General features: G+C 37.9%; 1 protein-coding gene across 4 annotated transcripts in view; it reads right to left on the minus strand.

The window, feature by feature from the left end:
* CEP128 (centrosomal protein 128) overlaps positions 1–18,912 on the minus strand; it is a 376,345-nt gene that overhangs the window by 240,769 nt on the left and 116,664 nt on the right. For 3 of the 4 annotated variants that reach the window (XM_046647430.1, XM_046647429.1, XM_046647431.1), the window contains 3 exons: positions 15,570–15,920; positions 7,515–8,165; positions 355–519 (listed from right to left, as the gene is read on the minus strand). In XM_046647430.1, the coding sequence (XP_046503386.1) occupies positions 355–519; positions 7,515–8,165; positions 15,570–15,920 (1,167 nt within the window). The remainder of the gene's footprint in view (positions 1–354; positions 520–7,514; positions 8,166–15,569; positions 15,921–18,912) is intronic. The other variant, XM_046647432.1, reaches the window with a different exon arrangement.

Raw genomic sequence — 18,912 nt, forward strand, 5'->3', positions numbered from 1 at the left:
CCAAAGAAACGTGAGAATTAAATCAGTACACATATGTAAATCAGTTGGCATAAATGCCTTACATACAATAGGTCCACAATAAACCATAATTTTTTTCTTTGCTACCTTGCCTCTAAACTCCTATTTTAAGATCCAGAAAAAATTTAAAATCAAATGTATTAGAAGGTCACTGGTTTGTTAAAAGAATAAATATCACAGCATTCTAATAAACGTCTAGAATTTTTTTCTGGCACCAATACAACTTTCCTATGAAAGATTACAATTAGCATTTATTAATACATAAAATATGTTCTAGAAGAAATAGTAGAAGAAATTCAATAAGTCTTTTAAATTAGAATTCATTCATATTTTTACCTTTTCTTCTAGTTGGTCCTTCAAACACTGATATTTTAGCTTCAGTTTTTTGTTCTCATTTTCATTCTGGGTTAATTCCTGTGTCAGCCTGTCACACTGTGATTTCAACTTCTCTACCTGACAACGATGGACGTTAGCCATATTCTTATCTTCTAAGCTTTCTGCCTGAGAAAAAGAGAAGGAGAAAAGAGAAAGTCCACTAGCCACAGCCAAATTGTACACCAAACAAATTACACTTACATCAGTGGGCAAATACTTCAAGATCCTGCTATCTCCAAGCATTCCTACAGAAACATACACAAGGGAAATGCTCTTTGCATTTATTCAATCACTCCTTAGTGCTCACTGAGCACTGACTAAGTGAAAGGTACCGTACTAGGGGCTGGAGATAGCAGATGTGACCAGCGAAAGAGACAGATACAACACTCAATTTCTACAACGATTGAGAAGTGCTTAATAAACGTGTTTAAGCGGGGATTCATGGACACTAACTCTGCTGAGAGGGGAAGGAGTTATCAGAGAAGTGTCCCAAAAGTGGAAATTCTATGAGATAGTAATGACTGATCAGTTTCCCCATCTATAAGGGGCTTAACAACATTCCTATTCAACTTACCTCCCGGTTTTTGTGAAAGAATTGTGTACTTTTAGTACAAAGTAATTATGGAAACCACCCTTCTGGGCTAAAAAGATTATGAATGGTAGCAGCCAAGAAACTACAAATAACTTAATAGGAAAAAGAGTTAACTATTTATTATTTCAGTACCAATAGTGTAATAAAGTAACTGATTTTTGATCTTTAGAATATAACCAGAATCAGCTTTAAAAAAATTAGGAATAATCTATTCTGCATGAGATTCAATAAAGATTTACCAGGTATGTGAATTTCAAGACTTTTAAAATAACAATGCAAACACTTACTATATGTCAGGTACTGCTTCTAAGATCTTTTTGTATAGGTTTTCCTCATATCGTCCTCACAACCACCTGACCAGGGAGGTACTATTATTTCCTGTTTTATTGAAATCGAAGCACATAGACACTAATAACTTGCCCAAGGGGACCTAGAAAGTACAGAGCCAGGAACTGAACCCAGGAATTCTCTCTAATGTCCATGCTTTTAACTACCCTGCCACACTGCCTTTCAAAAGGTACATACATTATAGGATTTTAAAAACCAGCTGGGTACAACTTGCAATGCTAACTGGTCAGACCTACAAGTTACTAACAGCCTGTAAGCAACAACATATAATTTGTTTAAAATAAATGTTTTAATGCCTAAAATATATCTGTTTCTTTTCCTTTTTATATGTGTTTAATTGAGTATGTAGAAACACAATCATTGGAAGCAATGTCCTGAAAGGAAGAAGTTCAGTGAGTTTTAGACAAAAATCTATATTTTATTCACCCCACAAAATTCACCTAAGATTTGATGTCACTTTAAATTAACAAAGGAATTGATTTTTTTATGAGGAATCCTGTATTCTCAACTCAAAAACAAATTTACAAAATAAACTCTCTCATCAGGAAAATTGTTCAATTATGATTTTAACTTTCAGTAGAATGCTTTGGCTTTTCTTTATGTCTTATAAAAAGCATAGGTAGGGGGCCGGCCCTGTGGCACAGCAGTTAAGTGCACATGTTCCGCTTTGACGACCCGGGGTTCCCTGGTTCAGATCCCGGGTGCAGACACAGCACCATGGGGCAAGCCAAGCTGTGGCAGGTGTCCTACATATAAAGTAGAGGAAGATGGGCACGGATGTTAGCTCAGGGCCAGTCTTCCTCAGCAAAAAGAGGAGGATTGGCAGCAGATGTTAGCTCAGGGCTAATCCTCCTCAAAAAAAAAAAAAAAAAAGGCATAGGTAGACAGGGCCAGCCCCGTGGCGTAGTGATTAAGTTCACACACTCAGCTTTGGAGGTCTGGGTTGCTGGTTCAGATCCCAGGTGTGGACCTACACACTGTTTATCAAGCCATGTTATGGCAGGCGTCCCACATATAAAGTAGATGAAGATGGGCACAGACATTAGCTCAGGGCCAATCTTCCTCAGCAAAAAGAGGATTGGAAGCAAATGTTAGCTCAGCACTAATCTTTCTCAAAAAAATAAAATAAAAAAGTGTAGGTAGAGAAGGTTTCCTCTTAAGGCAAGTGATGTGCTGGAGCAGCTTATAGAGACTCTCAAGAACCAGCTGTGCTCATCTCTTCCCAACTCTGTCCCTCTCTAGTGACATCTTGCTTGACAGTCTGAAATCAGCCAAATGGAAGTATATACACCCCTGAACTTGGCAAATGCTACAAACCAGGTTTCCCCCACTAACCCTGAGACCCTATTTAAAACATTCACCAGCACACCAATGCCTAACTTTGACTAAGAACTTACTTCTTGTTGTGGTTTTATTATTACATTTACATTTTATTTGGGGGTTTATAAAGTGATGTCACATCACAAAAACCCTGTGATAGACAAAGACATTACTATTCCCAATTTTATTGACGAGGTGCAAAAAGGTTAAGTGACTTGACCAAGATCATATGGCCAGCAAGTGGCAAAAGTATAGAACTCCAATCCTTGGTCTCTTGATTCCAATAAAAGGCTCTACAAAATGATTTTTGTTGAAATTGTAATAAGATGATAATCCAATAACCTTCATATGTTAATAGCAGCTAGAGTATTTCATTAAAATATTTTACATTTAAGTTTAAAAATAGGCATGAGAAGGGTAGTTCTAGATGGGAGAAAAAATATTCGTGCAGAGAAAAATTATGTGTAACATACCAGCACTTACTAAACTCAGAAAAAGTAATAAATGAAGGTGAAGCTGAAAGACGAAGAAATATAACATTTATAGAGCTGCTTGTCCAAAGCACTCTTGTACATAATTCAGTATACTAAATCTGCTGTGATGACCAATGTTATCAATTCCTTTTAATTATTGTAAATAAGTAAAAAGTATAGGATTATATTAATGAAATAGCAAGAGGTGGAGGTTCCTTATGGGTAATTTATTCAGTTTAAAAGGAAAGTGCCGGGCCTCTCAAGATCTCTGCTTCCTCTTTTTAAGCTCTTGTGCTGCTTTTGTGCCACATTAAAGAGTGGCTGCCAGACCCCTCCTAGATCTGTCTTCCAAATTACAAAAAAAAATTCTAAAGTTTTCAGAAGACCTACAGAATACTTCTACATTATATATTCTTTATATGCAGGTTGATTTCTTAAAGCCTTATTGTCATCTCTCTATATGTGAATACGAAAGACTTCCTAAAGGAAGGACGAGGAAATCAGTTTTCCCACATTACAGAGAGAAGTCCAAACCAGACAGATCACAGAGCAAGTCAGGAGCAAATCCTCTGATTTCCAGCTTTTTTAAACATTTGAACCCAACATCCACGGAATATCTTTTGTATGTCTAGAACATTATGCTAGACATCTGTAAGATGATACAAAAATGGCTAAGACCTGATGCCTGACTCACTGGAGACATAAGAACATACAACAAACCATGATATAAGGCAGCCTAAACGTGCTGTACTAGAGGTACTACCAAAGAACTGTGGAAACAGAGGATTGATTTATCCCAACCTCAGTTGAGATACAGTCCAAATTCGGTGAATCAATAAAAGAGGTGAAAAATTAATCGGGCCTTGAAGGATTAGGCAGCTTTTCTCCTCCTGCAGATTGGGAGAAAGGACAATCCAAACGAGGAACAAGCAGTGAAAAGTATGTGTGGGAGACGGTTGCCTATTCGTATGAGGAATGCTGGGGAGCATACAAGGCTCCAAATGTGGACAATTCAGGTGGGACCATATCAAGGAGGGCTGGACTAGAGTTGACACTTTGTTCCAGAGACAGTAAATAATCAAGGAAAGTTTTTGAGCAGGAAGTGATACACTCAGAACTGTGTTTTGGGAAAGGAAATCAGGTGGTATCTGAAGGTTGAAAGGGAGTAGTTGGGGGTAGAAAGACGAACTAAGGAGGAAGTAGGAAAGCTACTTAGAGCCGTGTCTGGGAAGTCCAAATTAGCAGCTCATATCCTATTTTCTACTATGACACATGATATATTGTTCATATGCCAATGCATTCAGGAGCAAATGTAATTTCTGTCAAGCAGGCTGTCCCTCATGACTTCATCTCCCACTCAAGAAAGCATATCACAGGGTGAGAATTATGTTCTTATAGAGATGATCTCGAATCTGAGCCAATTGATTAAATTATTACTAACTCCTGCGGACATGTATGATTATCATACAACCTAAATAATGGCCATGAGAGCAGAAATAGGTCAGCAATAGTGAGAAAAAAAGGAGGGTGTAGTTTCAATAATGCTCTCAAGAAAATGCAAGCTCCTTGAAAGCAGCATTTCTCAAGCCATGACCTAACAAATCATTACATACTTGTCCTCATGCAAAAACCCTGCTTTCCTTTGAGATTCACATATTCCTCAAGGAAGGAAACCCTGCCTTCTTTGCTGGCAACTGCTGACTCACCAGTCATCCTCTTCAGTGAGGTTTTTGGCGCATGTTCAACTAATGCCTTCACAATAGCATCAGAAATACCCAAACATCTATCTAGCAAACATCCAAGTTATCTGACCTGTCCACTTCAACCACCTTCACTCACATTCCACAAGAACAATCCACTGCGTTACCACACCTGGTGCCTTAACTCTGAAAATTTAAACTCTAACGTAAGAATTCCAGGACAAATAAGCAACCTATGATCACAGATTCTTGTCCCTCCACTCTCATTCCTTTGCCCACGATACTACCTCAATGTTAGCCACGTGGCAATACATTGCACACTCCCAGACTAGCCTCACGCAGTTTGCTATACCAGTCTTCAAAGCAGTTTACATCTTCACCACTCATAAATTACTTACTGTACTGCTGCTCCACTCTACTTCAGAGGGAAGAGAGACTATCAGTCAAGATTCGCATCAACAACCCCAGGCCATCCCTATAAACTTACCCAATCCTACTAGTTTCTTTCAAAATCTTCAGAGGAAGATATGGCCTGTCTCCTGTTGAATGCTATCTACTGTTTTTGACACCCTCCTCCCTCACATCTCCTCACGGACCTTCTCCGCCAATCTCTGACAAATGGAGGAACACTTTTTTAGTTCTGGTTTTAGCCTGTCTGCCATATTTGACACTCTTGACTATACTATACCTTTCTTGAAATGTCCTGCCTGGGTTTCCAAGTTTCCATTCTCTTCTGGTTCTCCTCCTGTCTCACCTATGTCCTTTAATCTTATTTGCTAAAACCTCTTTCTCAATTCTTCCATAAAACACTGGTGTTCCAGAGTTTCGTACTCTTCTTTTGCCCTGCACGATCTTATCCAAATCCCATGATTTCAACTATCACCAATGGGTTATTGGCTCCCAAATATTCAACTTTAATCTCAACTTCCTCCTCAACTGCTAGCCCATTATATAGTAAAGTATTCTTCTAGACTTTCATGGTTAGGCTTAAGGTCCTTTCCACCTAAAATTGTTCTCTCCAGATCTGCTATTCTGTCTGTACTGTCTACCTTGACAAACAGCCTCACTATCCACCTAGTCGCCTAAGTCTATATCTAATCATCCTTGATGCTAAAACTTTTCCAGTACAGCAATGAACATTGGCACTTGACTACCCGGGTTCAAACCCTGTCTTACTACTGTCTAACTGTAAGACCTTGGGCAAGTTACTTAACTTCCCATGTCTCAAGTTCTCCTCATCAGAGAGAAAATACCATATAATCTGCAGAGATGACATGAGTATTAAATGATTAACACATGTAAAGTTCTTATAGTAATGACTGGCACAAACTAAGCGCTGAAAAAATGTCTACTAGCATTATTATTCTTGTCACAGCCAATCAATCAACATACTATATATATATTTTATTTTATTTAAAATCAGCTCTTCTTCTCCACATACCTGATTCCACTTTTATTTATGTCCTCGTCAACTCTGAAGGACTATTAAAATATATTTCATCAATATTAAGACAAATGTTTTTTCACATTTTACCATCTCTGTCTCGGGATGCTGTCTTACAGTTGATAGCATGTCATGTTTGCATAGGCAGTATTTTTTTTTTCTTAGAAGCACACAACAATGATGCATCTTACAACTAATAGTGTCTTAGGTTCAATGAAATACAGTAAAGATTTCTTACCTATTCTTCCAGCCTCCATTGTGCACTGCCTACCCCAATTAATGGCCCCAAATCCACTACTGCCAGGCTATATAGGACTAGGGAAGAAGTCATAAAATAGCTGAAAGCATTCTACAAATGTTAGCTATTTCAATACAACTTCATTCTTTATCGTAAGCATTTTTATGGTAGTTGCATTTCAAGGAATTTTTGAAAAAAATTATTATATTAACCTTTGAAGATTTATCCACTTATTCACCTATTTAACAGATATTTAAAATGTTCCAAGAACTGTTCTAGGCACTGGGGATACAGCTGTAAACAAAACAGACTCAAATTCCAGTCCTCATGGAGTTTTCATTCTAGTAAAGGGAGATTAAGAAACAAATAATATGGACTCTATATCATATGATGATAAGCGCTAAGGAGAAAAAATAAAGCAGGAAGGAAGGATAGATTTATTACACTCTTGACAATCAGTTTATGAAATGGTTCCCTGGCATGGTAATAATGCTAATACCATAAGACCTTAGGAACATTTCTCCAAATGCAAGATCTCAATTATGCATTTACCCAGGCAACTTTGATTTGGAAAAGGAGCATATCTCAAAAGCCTACACAGCCCAAAAGTTGATCCACATTAGCTACCATACAAATAAGGACTGTGGTTATAGCTTCTATGGCCTTGCCAAGTCTTTGCCTTTTATATTTTAGGAGGTCATAAATGTTGAATGAGGGCACGTTTCAGGTCTACGACTTACTGCCACCTCTGCCTTTCCTAAACTCCCAAAATAGCTAAATGTTCTTTTTAAAGGGCTTCAATGCTCTGAAATAGGTGCTCCCAGGTGGCCGCTATAACTCATTTCAACCTGGCCGAACAGGCATGAATAAGCCTTTTTATCGTTAGTTTTATCTTCCCTTCAGTGCATGGGAATACAGAATGATCTCTAAAAGTTTACGCTTTATTAACTTCATGAGCCACCAGAAAAATGCCTTCAGTATCATCAGGATAATTCAGCTCAGGTACCTTCAGTGTCCTAATATGATCCTCAGCCTCGCTCTTTTCTTTCTTGAAGTGCTTCATCAGCTCCTGGATATTTTGTTCGTGTTTCGTTTTCACACTCTGCAATGACGATGTGAGATCTTCCAGCTCCCTCTGGTGAACATCTCGTTCTAGCTTTAACTGTGTAATGATTGTAGTTGTTTCTTCATCTCGGGATTTTGCCTGTGTCTGGAGGTCAGAAAGGTTCTTAAGCACCTCTTTCCTGGCTCTCTGTTCCTCGGCCAACTTATTAGCGAGATCTGCCCGGATGGCACTCAAGTCCTTGATGGCCTCTTGCATCTCAAGAAGTTGAGCTTTGTCCTTGGCCTGGCTCTTCTTTAGTTCTGCAATTTCTTCCTCCAGGTGAGTTTTCTCAACTTTCATCTGGCTTTGAATCTTATTCTGCTTTTTCAGTTCACTTTCTAGCCTACTGATGGTGTCCACGGAATCCTTGACTTCTAGTTCAAGGTCAGCTTGATGCGCCTTAACATCACTTAGCTTCTGCTCCTTACAGTGAAGCTCCTCCTCTTGGAGGGCACGCTTGGTTAAGACTTCATCTAATTCTTTCCGAAGATTCTCCATTTGTTGTAACGCTGCATAAAGCTGGTTTTTCAACTCATCCTTTTCTTTTAGAATCTATAGGGTTAAAAATATAAAGCAAAGGAAAAAATAATGTAAAATTTACCATAGACACTGCCAGAAAACGAAATCCACAGAGACAAAAAGTTCATCAAATACTTGATTTTTTTCCATTTTTTAATAAAAGATCATTTTTAGCTAAGAGAAAGGAAGAAAAATACAATCACCCTGAAGTAGCACCACACTGAAATATACATTTCAGATTTTCATCACCAAAACACATCAATCCTTGATCCTAAATAATTATTTACATGTAAGATAAAATTGAGCATAAGAATAGGGAAAGAAAAAGACTCCTATTATAATTTACCAGAGGTTGAAATAATATAGTGTTACTTAAAATGATGATTTGCATTTCAATGGCACACTTTCAAAAAGGAGAAACCTCAAAACAGATACGGAAGCAACATAGGGAAGCATGCAGATACCATCTAAGAAAGGTTATGGTACAATCAGTCATTATTAATAAAATAATGTCAGTAGTGACAAGAAACATACCAGTATGTAACTGGGAGTCTCAAAGCCCCACAAAGATAGAAATGAGATTAATTTAAGATGAGGACAGGTTGGGAAGGGACTCAAGAGAAAAGTCAAGGGACCAGACACCCATCACCCTCTGCCAGCCTCTTCAGGGGATTAGAGTCTACACTGAGGGACAGAGGCCAAGAATCAACCCTCTTATCCTCTCCACTCATCAATACAAATGCAAAAGTCAGCAGCCAAGGAAACCAAGAATGTTTTCCCTCCCAACACTGGTACCCAAAACAATCTCCCTACCTATTTACTGATGCCTGCCATGGCTTAAATCCGGAGGAAAAAAAAATTAAGACTCCCATTTCAGAATGACAAATGAGTTAAAATACAAATATTTGTCAGGCATTCTATACTTTACATTTTATAATTCATTATGAAACAATTCATGATAAAATGTAATGAAAATTACTCCAAAAGAATATTTTTCTCAAATCCCTCTCAGTTTTAACAGGGAGAAACAGCATGAAGCTAACATGGAAATAATCAAAGGTGGTGATTAAGCAGTTGAGCTCGGACCAGAGGGAAGTGATTTGATTCTCAGTCTAGTCATAAGTAGTTCTTTGGCCTTAAGGACATTATCTTTATAAAGATAATAAGAATGATAGGGTTGTGAAGACTAGTGAGAAAGGAGAAACAAAAAGTGGGGGTGGGATTTAAGTTCAAGGACAAACCAGGATCTCAGGGAGGTATTTATGTAAGATAGTGACCAAAACTGTGAAAAGAAGGGATAACTCATAAAGCAATGTTCCTGGATTGAAGTCTCTGGAACACAGATGAAAGAGTTCACTTTGGAAAGACTGTAAGGCAGGAAAAAATGGCTAGAAATAGAGATAAGCCTGATGGTAGATACATTATTTTTCTACTGCAGTGTAACAAATTCTAACAAACTCAGTGGCTTAAAACAATACCCATTTATTTCCATAGGTCTTAAGTCCAGACAAGGTATTTCGCTCAGGGTCTCCTAAGGCTAAAAGCAAAGTGTCGGCTGGCCTGGGCTCTTATCTGGAGGCTTTGAGAATCCACTTCCAAATTCATTCATGTTGTTGGCAAAATTTAGTTCTGTGCACTTAGGACTTTGGTCCCTATTTCCTTGCTGGCTTTAGGCCAGGGGGTGTTGTGAACTTCTAAAGGCCACCCAGACTCCTTGGCTCATGGACTCCTCCACTTCTGAAGCCAGTAATACCCTGCTGAATCCTTCTCATGTTTCAAATCCCTCTTACTTCCCCTTCTCCCAACAGCCAGAAAAACTTCTCTGCTTTTATGGGCTCCAGTGATTAGATCAGGCGCATCCAGATAATCTCCTTATCTTAAGTCAACTGTGCCATATAACATAACATAATCATGGGAGTGCTATCTCATCCATCATACTCACAGGTTCCAGGAACTAAGGGGAGACATCTTTGGGAGGTCACTCTACTTAGCACACCAGAGAAGACAAAAACAGATAGGATCAAGTCTTGGCTATCAGGATAATGTGGGAGGGGCCTGAGAATGAGGAGAGGTGGCCTAAACATAGCGATTAATGCTTGGAAAGGACAACACAGCCCCCTGGCCATGAGTTAAGAGACTTCCAGGAAGTCCTGAAGAAAAAAATCCTATTTTCAAGACGAAGCTCTAGCAGGTAAAACATCTTTGATTGTAAAGTGCTATAATGTCTTCCTGAAGTTGGTTTAAACAACAAGGATGTTTCTTTTTCTCACATAACAGGGAGACTGGAGACGGAGATGTTCAAGAAGAGTCCTTCAAAGCTCAGGCTCCACTACTTTACAGTTCTCCAGGTTTTCCCTCCACGTCAGTGTTCTAAGTATCACATCAATTCATGACAAAGGTGACAGCCTTAGGGTGGACAGTCACAGACTATGTTGCTCAAGTTTGGAATTTCTCTGGCAACATAGATGCTAAAAACTAAGTAAGTTCTGTCTGTTTGCTTTTGATTAACTGCTTTGGCTAGTAGCCACAGCCCAAGATTTTGTCTAGACATTGTCTGTGAGTCTGAAAATGTCAGTATCTTACCACCACCTAAATATCCTGACATTCCCAGGGGCCCTCAGTTGAATAGCCTTTATCTTGAGGGAATTGAAAACAATGGATTTGGGTCCCCTTTGTCTTGCCAGGAATGCTTAAGTAGAAGTACTAGAAGGGGCCTGAGAAATCAGGCTTGTTTACCTCAATTTTATTTCTGCTAAGTTTCCTACCTCCCTATCTTGCTTGGATTAGCTTCAGCATGGACAGATAATTTGGCTTTTCCAATGCTAAAAGACTCCAGCTTATCAGACTCAGTAAATTTGGATTACAGATTGCAGATTTTCAGTCTTCCCACCCCAAAAACTCTTGCTCTGCATTTAGATAGATGGGCCTCAATCCATAGTTGTCTCTCTTGTAGGACCCTTCTGAAGACTGTGATAAGTACACAACATACTCCAACATCTTAAAGCTTTCCTACTGGTCACTTAATACCATATTCTGTGGCACAAGCATCAACACTCCAAGGTACGGTTTCTGATGGTTTAAGAAACTACTTCCAATAGCACGGCAAGGTTTGCCAAGGTTCCCTTTGAAAAAGTATGATCCTCCCTGTCCCCACCCCACTTCTCCACTTAGTCAATCCTACATTTTGGGTCCTTTTACTTACAGCTCCTTACTTTTAAAATTGATGTTTCATACCAGCTTGAATTTCTTCTGCTGACAAGTTGGCTTAAATCAAAAGGTAACATTATCATTCAAGACACAGTATGTCAAAGCTCTAGGTCCACCTGTCTGCATATCTCTCAGCACTACCCTCCTCTGTGTGAGGCTTCAATCTCAGGACCAAAGCAAGACAGATTCAGCCATTCCATGTACCACGGCCAAACACAACAATACCTAGAGAAGGAGAAAATCTCTCTCCTTGTGTATCCTTGTTAGGAGAAAGGAAATGTTTACCAGAAACTCCTCAACAGATTTCATAGCTCATTTTTCATTGATCAGAACAGGGTTGTGTGTCTAGGAATTGGCCTACGTTAATTTTTGAATAGAAGAGAGGAGGAGGGAAGGCAACCAAGACTATGACAGAAGCCAACTGATATTTCTATGTAAGGTTTGCTGGTACTACTCAGGAGCAGGAAGGGAAAAAGTGGTGAGTTGGATTTATTCCAGACTGAAGATCAGTAAAATGTGTGAGGTGGAAGGAAGAAATTGAAGATACTGGTGAGTATGTCATCAGACGAGTTTTTCATGAAGTCCAGTTTGAGAGGAAAAAACTGATTCCAGTAAATGACTGGTCAACCAGAGGAATGTGGAAAGATCAAAATCAGATGGTAATGATTAAAAAAAGGAAAAGAGAATGAAAGAACTGTGTAAGATCAGACTAAAATTATGGAACTAAAGATTTGAACACAGAGAAATTAGAGACGATGACAAATTTTAGCCACAGAAAGTACTTGATGAGGATTTGAAGGTCACTGTGAAATAGGAAATTAGTAAAATATAAGGATACAGAGCTCAATGGGTTGCTGACTTGAACTTTGAGTTCACCAAAGATGACGGCAAGAATTACATGTAACAAAACAGGCTGAGAAGTCAGCTGTGAAAATCCTTGAGAAATATGGAGGCTAATGGAAAAATAAGAAACAGGAACAATGGGAAGAGAATGTTCTAACCAAGTAAATCCAGCTTCCCAAGAAGAAAAGCTATAAGGGAAGATTCTGAAAGAAGGATTGAAAATGGCTGCATGAAGCCCAAAGAATGACCTATCTAAAACCACGGCAGTTACAGAAACAGGAACCAACTCCCCAAAGGCCTGACCACAAAGTATATATAGTTGTTTTGAATTAACTAAAAGATAGACAAGAAAATTTTAAAATGAAGAAAAAAGGTTATTTTTCTGCATGTGGGGGAACATGCAGATAAATTGCTGCCTTCTATTAATATACCAGTACAATCCACATCAGTATAATCTACACTTTAAAAAAAGTATGCACTTTAGCACTGATCCTTCTTACTTTTCAACCATTCAAAAATTCAGATTTTAAGACAGTGTGTATTACATACAGCTTTTTTTCCCTTAGCATGAAGGGCAATATACAGAAAGAAAAGATGGAAATTTAAGATTCTTAAAGTCAAATTCTATCAAGCAAAAAGCTCAATACGTGGGCAAGGCAATTATTCTGCCAATTCAGCAAGAAAACATAAACAAAACAACCTAAGAAGCATTCCCATTTATGGATGGTGAAAAACAATATGAATTTGGAAACATTCAGAAAAGCAAACACTGTGATCAGAACCCAAGTTCAAAGTTTTTCCTTTATCTTTTTCAAAGCACATATAAAAACTAATGACTTCAGGCCGGCCCCAGTGCCCTAGTGATTAAGTTCGCCATGACCAGCTTCAGAAGCCAGGGCTCAGTTCCCAGGCACAGACCTACACCACTCATTAGTTGGCCATGCTGTGGCAGCAGCTCACATATAAAAAGAGGAAGATGGGCAACATACATTAGCTCAGGGCGAATCTTCCTCAACAGGAAAAAAAACACTAATGACTTCAAACAGCACTTTAAAAGAAAAATAAAGACAAAAATATCACAATTTATGATTAGATTATTTGTGACCACAGAATTTTAGGCCTTCCTATTAATATATGTTCATCTACATATCCCGAAAGAACATCATGTAACCATCCCTGCCACTGTCTTTTAAGGAAAGTATACAATCTGATCATTCTAGTTTTTTCTGCAATGATATACTATTTGTTTGATATGCCGTATCCTTCAGTAATGAAGTACCTTTGTAATATGATATATACCTGATAATCTTATCAAGATTCCAAAAATGTAAAAAGCAGGGAAAATATATATCAGAGCAATTTTTAAGACAATAAATGCCTTTAGCCCTCTAACGTATTTTCAAGTGACAGATCTTAAAGCAGAAAATTAATTGTGCTAGAAAAAGAAAAATGGAAGTAGGCACAGAATTATTTTGAAAATGCAAAGGTATCTTTTGAGAAGATAAAAATGGCTCAAGAAGGCTACTTATTAAACGATTAATTTATTCTTTAAACCATGTGTTTTCTTTGTAAATCAATATCACTTTTAATATATACTTCAAATATACCCTTGGAGTCACTTATTGAAAATAATTACTCCTAAAAAACAAAAAGGAGTAGGATCTATTACTGACGCTTTAAGGTGGCTTTGTGATTTTATTAAGAATTAAATACTCCTTAGAGGTGTTATTCAGTAAGACATAAAAAAATACGCATTTTTCCCAAAAGTATTTACAACGCATTTCCACATCACAGATGTACTGGACACTTGAATTTGCAGTGAAATATCTGTTACCCTTTCTTCCTTGATTAACCATTGCTCTAACTGTGACATGCTGCATTAATTTTTAAGGCTTTTAAAGTGGAAATTACAATGCCTGCTGTGATAATTGTGATACCACCCTAACTGTGGCAATCACTTTAAAACTACTTCTTTGCTTATCATTAGCAATGCTAAGTGATAAAAATAATTATCATAGGAGTATTCTGGGAAATGATTGTTTAATAATTTTTAATATTCTGAAAAGCTCAATCTAGAAATTCTCAACACCATGGATTAGGATACTGTCTGATGACATGGATCCTTCTAAATTTCCTCTAATTAAGTAAAATCCCCAGTTGGTTCTCAATCAATCAATCCCCCCAACCACTCTTCTCTCCAGCTACCTCCCTTATAGTCAGGCTCACTGAACCAGTTGCCAGAAGAAGAGGCTGACAACAGAATAATCAAGGTGGAGCAATTTCCTAGGATCCAATCAGTTCAGATTCAAGTCTGAAAGCTTTCCAACTGCTTTACCGCAGGGCAACCAGTCACCCGGTATGTGTCAGATGGGTTAAATTGAAAAGCACTCCACAGTGAGCGCCAAGTGATCACTTCCTCCATCTTCTATTATGTCCGAGAAATTCATATGTAAAAGGCAAAGCATCTTTTCCACGATGGCTCATCTGAAATAAGCATCTGTCACTTTTAAGTGCTGACAACTGATTTTATAAATATAATTGCCCTACATTTGTTTCCTTTTGTTCGAACTTATCCAAATGATTATTCTGGAATATTCAGTTCTTGACAAGTGACAAATGACAAAGCAGAAATGATAAACCAAGACTAAACATGGATAAAAATCAATCATGACTTTCCTGCTTATTATCTTATAAACATCTGGGCTTAATTCAACCCAAAGATATAGTTGAGAATCAACACAGGAGCATAAAACCCATTTAAAGTAACTGATTATACAAGAGAAAAGACGATGTGAAATGCATACATAGATCAGTGAAATGCTTTTCGTTGTTATCAAAAGGGCACAAAAGCAGAGTCTTAAAGAGGCCTGTGATCTCACAATACTGCTCGTCAGTGAGATTGTCAGTGTCACTCATTTAACTAAACCCATTATAACTGCTGCCAGAAAATGGTCCAGTAGTAACTACTACATTTTTAAATGCTTCTTTCTAACCAACACTTAAGTTAAAATATACAAGAAATGAGATTTTAAAATACATGCATTGGGGGAAGTCATGTAATGGTACAGAAGAGTGTGAGATTTTCTTCCATTTGAATATCAAAGAATAATTTCAATTTAGGGAACTAAAAGCTAACTGGGGGAGGGGAGCAGATCTATTTTAAGGGCCAATTCTGAAAAGCTACAGAAGGTTAAACTATTAAAAAAGGCTTTAAAAAGATTTTTTTTTAAAGTAAATTACTTTTTATCTTGAAATAGCCAAGATATAAAAACTTTTCTATCAAGGGCATCTTGATAGATCATATGCACTCAAGTGTTTGTCCAAAGGACAGATGAATGAATGGTTGGTCACAGCAAAAATCATTCCTTAGGAACTTGGCTTTTATACCTGATTATTCTTGTCTGTCAGTTGACCAAGAGTTTCCGATTGTTTCTCCATTGCTCGCTCTAACTTCTTATGCTTAAGCTTCCACTGCCTAATGGACTCCTGAGCTTTCAGCTTCAGCTCTTCTCTCCTCTTCTCTGCTTCCTGTCTCAGGGCCTCTGACTGCTGGAACTCGATGAGGTACTGCTCGGCCTGTTTGGTTGCATCCTCAGCATGGTGAGTCAGCTCTGAGATCTGGAGGTCAGCATGCTTATACTTGGCCTCACACGTCTCAAAGTGATTCTGGATCTCCTTAAGCTGATCCAACATCTGTAGTTGCTGTTTCTCCTTGTTCTCCAATTCACGCGTTAAATTCTAGGAATAAAGCATGTGAAATATTAGGAACGTATTCTTGTCAAAATTGGATGCATAACATATCATCAAACAAGAATCTCTAATGTCACTGAAATGAGAATCATCTGTATTAAATTTCATTTGCAATCAATCTAGAAAATATAAGTCCTATTCCATGTATTTAACAATCACATTAGTTGGGAATAATTTTTTATAGAAATATTTGCTCTTTCTTAGACTACTTCATTATCTAAAAAGGGAAAATATGCATTTTCCAACTGACTGCCACTAAAATAGAACACCCTGTTGATGAGAAAAACAATGTGCATTACTTTAGTAAGAACCTAGTATTTCATCCAACTAAAGAAATATTAATGTTTTAAAATTTGTCAGGGGGCCGGTCTCATAGCGTAGTGGTTAAGTTCGGCGTGCTCCACTTCTGCGGCCCCAGTTCACGGGTTCGGATCCCAGGCGCCAACTTACACCACTCATCAGCCATGCTATAGCAGTGACCCATATATAAACTGGAGGAAAAATGGCACAGATGTTAGCTCAGAGCTACTCTTCCTCAAGCCAACAACAACAAAAAAAGCAAGACTGGCAACAGATGTTAGCTCAGGGCTAATCTTCCTCAGCAAAAAAATTAAAATAAAATAAAATTTGTCAGATTATCACAGCCATCATAAGTAATATTTCAGTTTCTGTGAGCACATAAAATATTGATATAATAAAACAAAAATCCATAACCAAAAAGTGAGCACCGATGATAGAAACATCAATATAAATAACACTCTATCTGAAAATTCACTTAAAAAGCTCAATAAAGTGTTTATAGATAGGTTATTTCCAGCTAAATCAACATAATGTTATAAGTTGATGAATTTATCTCAAGCTTACATGAATCACTGTAGGATAGATTCTTAAATAAACTTAAATTTACTTGGAACACTTATCTAATCAAGAAAAGAACCTGAACTCTTAAAATCTAGCTTCCCTAAAACAGAGTTGGTCAATAATACATTTGAAACTTACACTAAATCATCATGACTCATACATATTTTTAATTCGAGAAGAATGTGTAAAGATCTATTTTAACTTCAAAAATGAGAGGACATTGCTTTTATATAACATTTTATACAAATAAAAGTATGATATAACCATTAACATTAAGCCACTCTTGTAAAGCTTTGGAAGGGAGTGACAAATTCAGAAATAACTGCTTACGGTGTGCCCCGTAAGATGCCCCTCCTGAGCCTTAGTTTCTAAATATCTGAGGTAACAAAGGTAACATGAAAAGGCCATGTGTTGAAATAACATTGGGTTCAGGAGGCTAAGATGATGCTATGAGCTGGACAAAGAATAAATGTTGTCTACATTGTACCAACGCACCTACAAATGGAGACTGGAAACATTTACCAACTACTTCTGCTCTAACAGCAGAATGTTCAGTTCCAGATTCCATGATCCCTGAACTGTGGCTCTCAAATAAAGTTAAATATAATTTCTTTCATGATTAAAGTCATGGTTTGACATTATGGCAAAAAAATAAAAATAATACCTCGAAAACAAGCATCATTTTCTGAGCAACAGGTTTGCGTTTGTTCAGTCTGCTAAACTCAATGCAGCCTGGAAGGGATGAGTCACTCCTTTATCCACCCAAACAAAACAGTAAATTGAGAACTGTGCACTTGTTTGTGTGGAAAATTCTAAAATGAGATCAGAAAAGCCTAGTGATGGTGGTTTACCCTTTTGCCCTTACCTAAAAGCTTTACCACTTGGCTAGAAATCGACTTTAGTATTCAAGTGATTTCTACATCAACAGAGAGGTATCATTTTTTTTTTCCCAACATACACTTGGGAGAGTGGTTGCACTTTGTATGTGCTAGGCACACAGTTTACAGAAAGGTTAATAAGACCTGGCTTCAACACCAAGAAGCTAATAATCTAACTGGGGAGATATTCACACTAACAGCTAAATTGCAACAGTGAAGGGGTCTGTATTCTACAGTGTCGCTGGGGAGGGTCTCTCTTAGGAGGTAATGTACAAGCTGAGATCTAAATGAAAAAGAGTCGACAATAATAATAATAATAAAAATTACAATGATACTGAAGTTTACTGAGCACTTGAGTTGTGCAAAGGATTGTGCAAATGCTTTGTATGAATTATCTCATTCAATCCACCACAAAACTAAAGTAAGGCACGATTACTATCTTGATTTTAATGATAGGAAACCAAGGCTTGGAACTTGCCCAAAACCGCATAACTAATAAGTGAGGGCATAGGATTCAGACCCAGATAGTCTGACTCCAGAGCCCATGTTTTCAACTCTGCTAAGCTTCCAGATTCTCAGTTGACCCCAACTCCATGCCTCTTCAGTCACCCACTCCCATAGTCCTATCTTAGTAGGTTTTTTGGAACTACCACTTTTGAAGCAAAAGGAATGTCCCAACCCTCCTCCCCTGCCTCTCTCCGCCCTCTCCTCCCACTCTTCACCCCTAGGTCTCTGGTTTTATCTACCAATCTGCCCAGTCCCCTCACTCTCTTTCTTCTGATACATCTGCTCTTCATTGTCCAGAAGATGACCCCTCCTTTGATATTCCTTTTGCTAGCTTTAAATCCAGGCTCTTTAACCTAACTTCCTTAATTTTCACTTTAGCCACACTCTTGTTCACATCTCAAACTTTTTAAAACTCTTCATCGTCTGAACTTGAACAGCAAAACCACCAGCTCTGGGGGAACTAAAAAATTTCCTATTTCCTACATCAGGTATTGAGCCCTCTAAGGAAAATCACACAAGTATATCAATTAATGTGATGGCACACTGACAGCCAGCTACTCAGTGCCCAGAAATTCTGCTGCATGCCTCTACCCAGTCAACACACTGGCCATTCCAAAACGTCCTGTCTCTGAACCTATCCTCTTTTCACTCACTCCTAGTATGTAACATGGCTCCTCTTTGAGAAATAAAATTGAAGCTATTAGGCAGGACACCCCCAAAATTCCCTAAATGTA

Source organism: Equus quagga, chromosome 20 (assembly GCF_021613505.1).
Source record: "Equus quagga isolate Etosha38 chromosome 20, UCLA_HA_Equagga_1.0, whole genome shotgun sequence".
NCBI classification, from domain to species: Eukaryota; Metazoa; Chordata; class Mammalia; order Perissodactyla; family Equidae; genus Equus; species Equus quagga.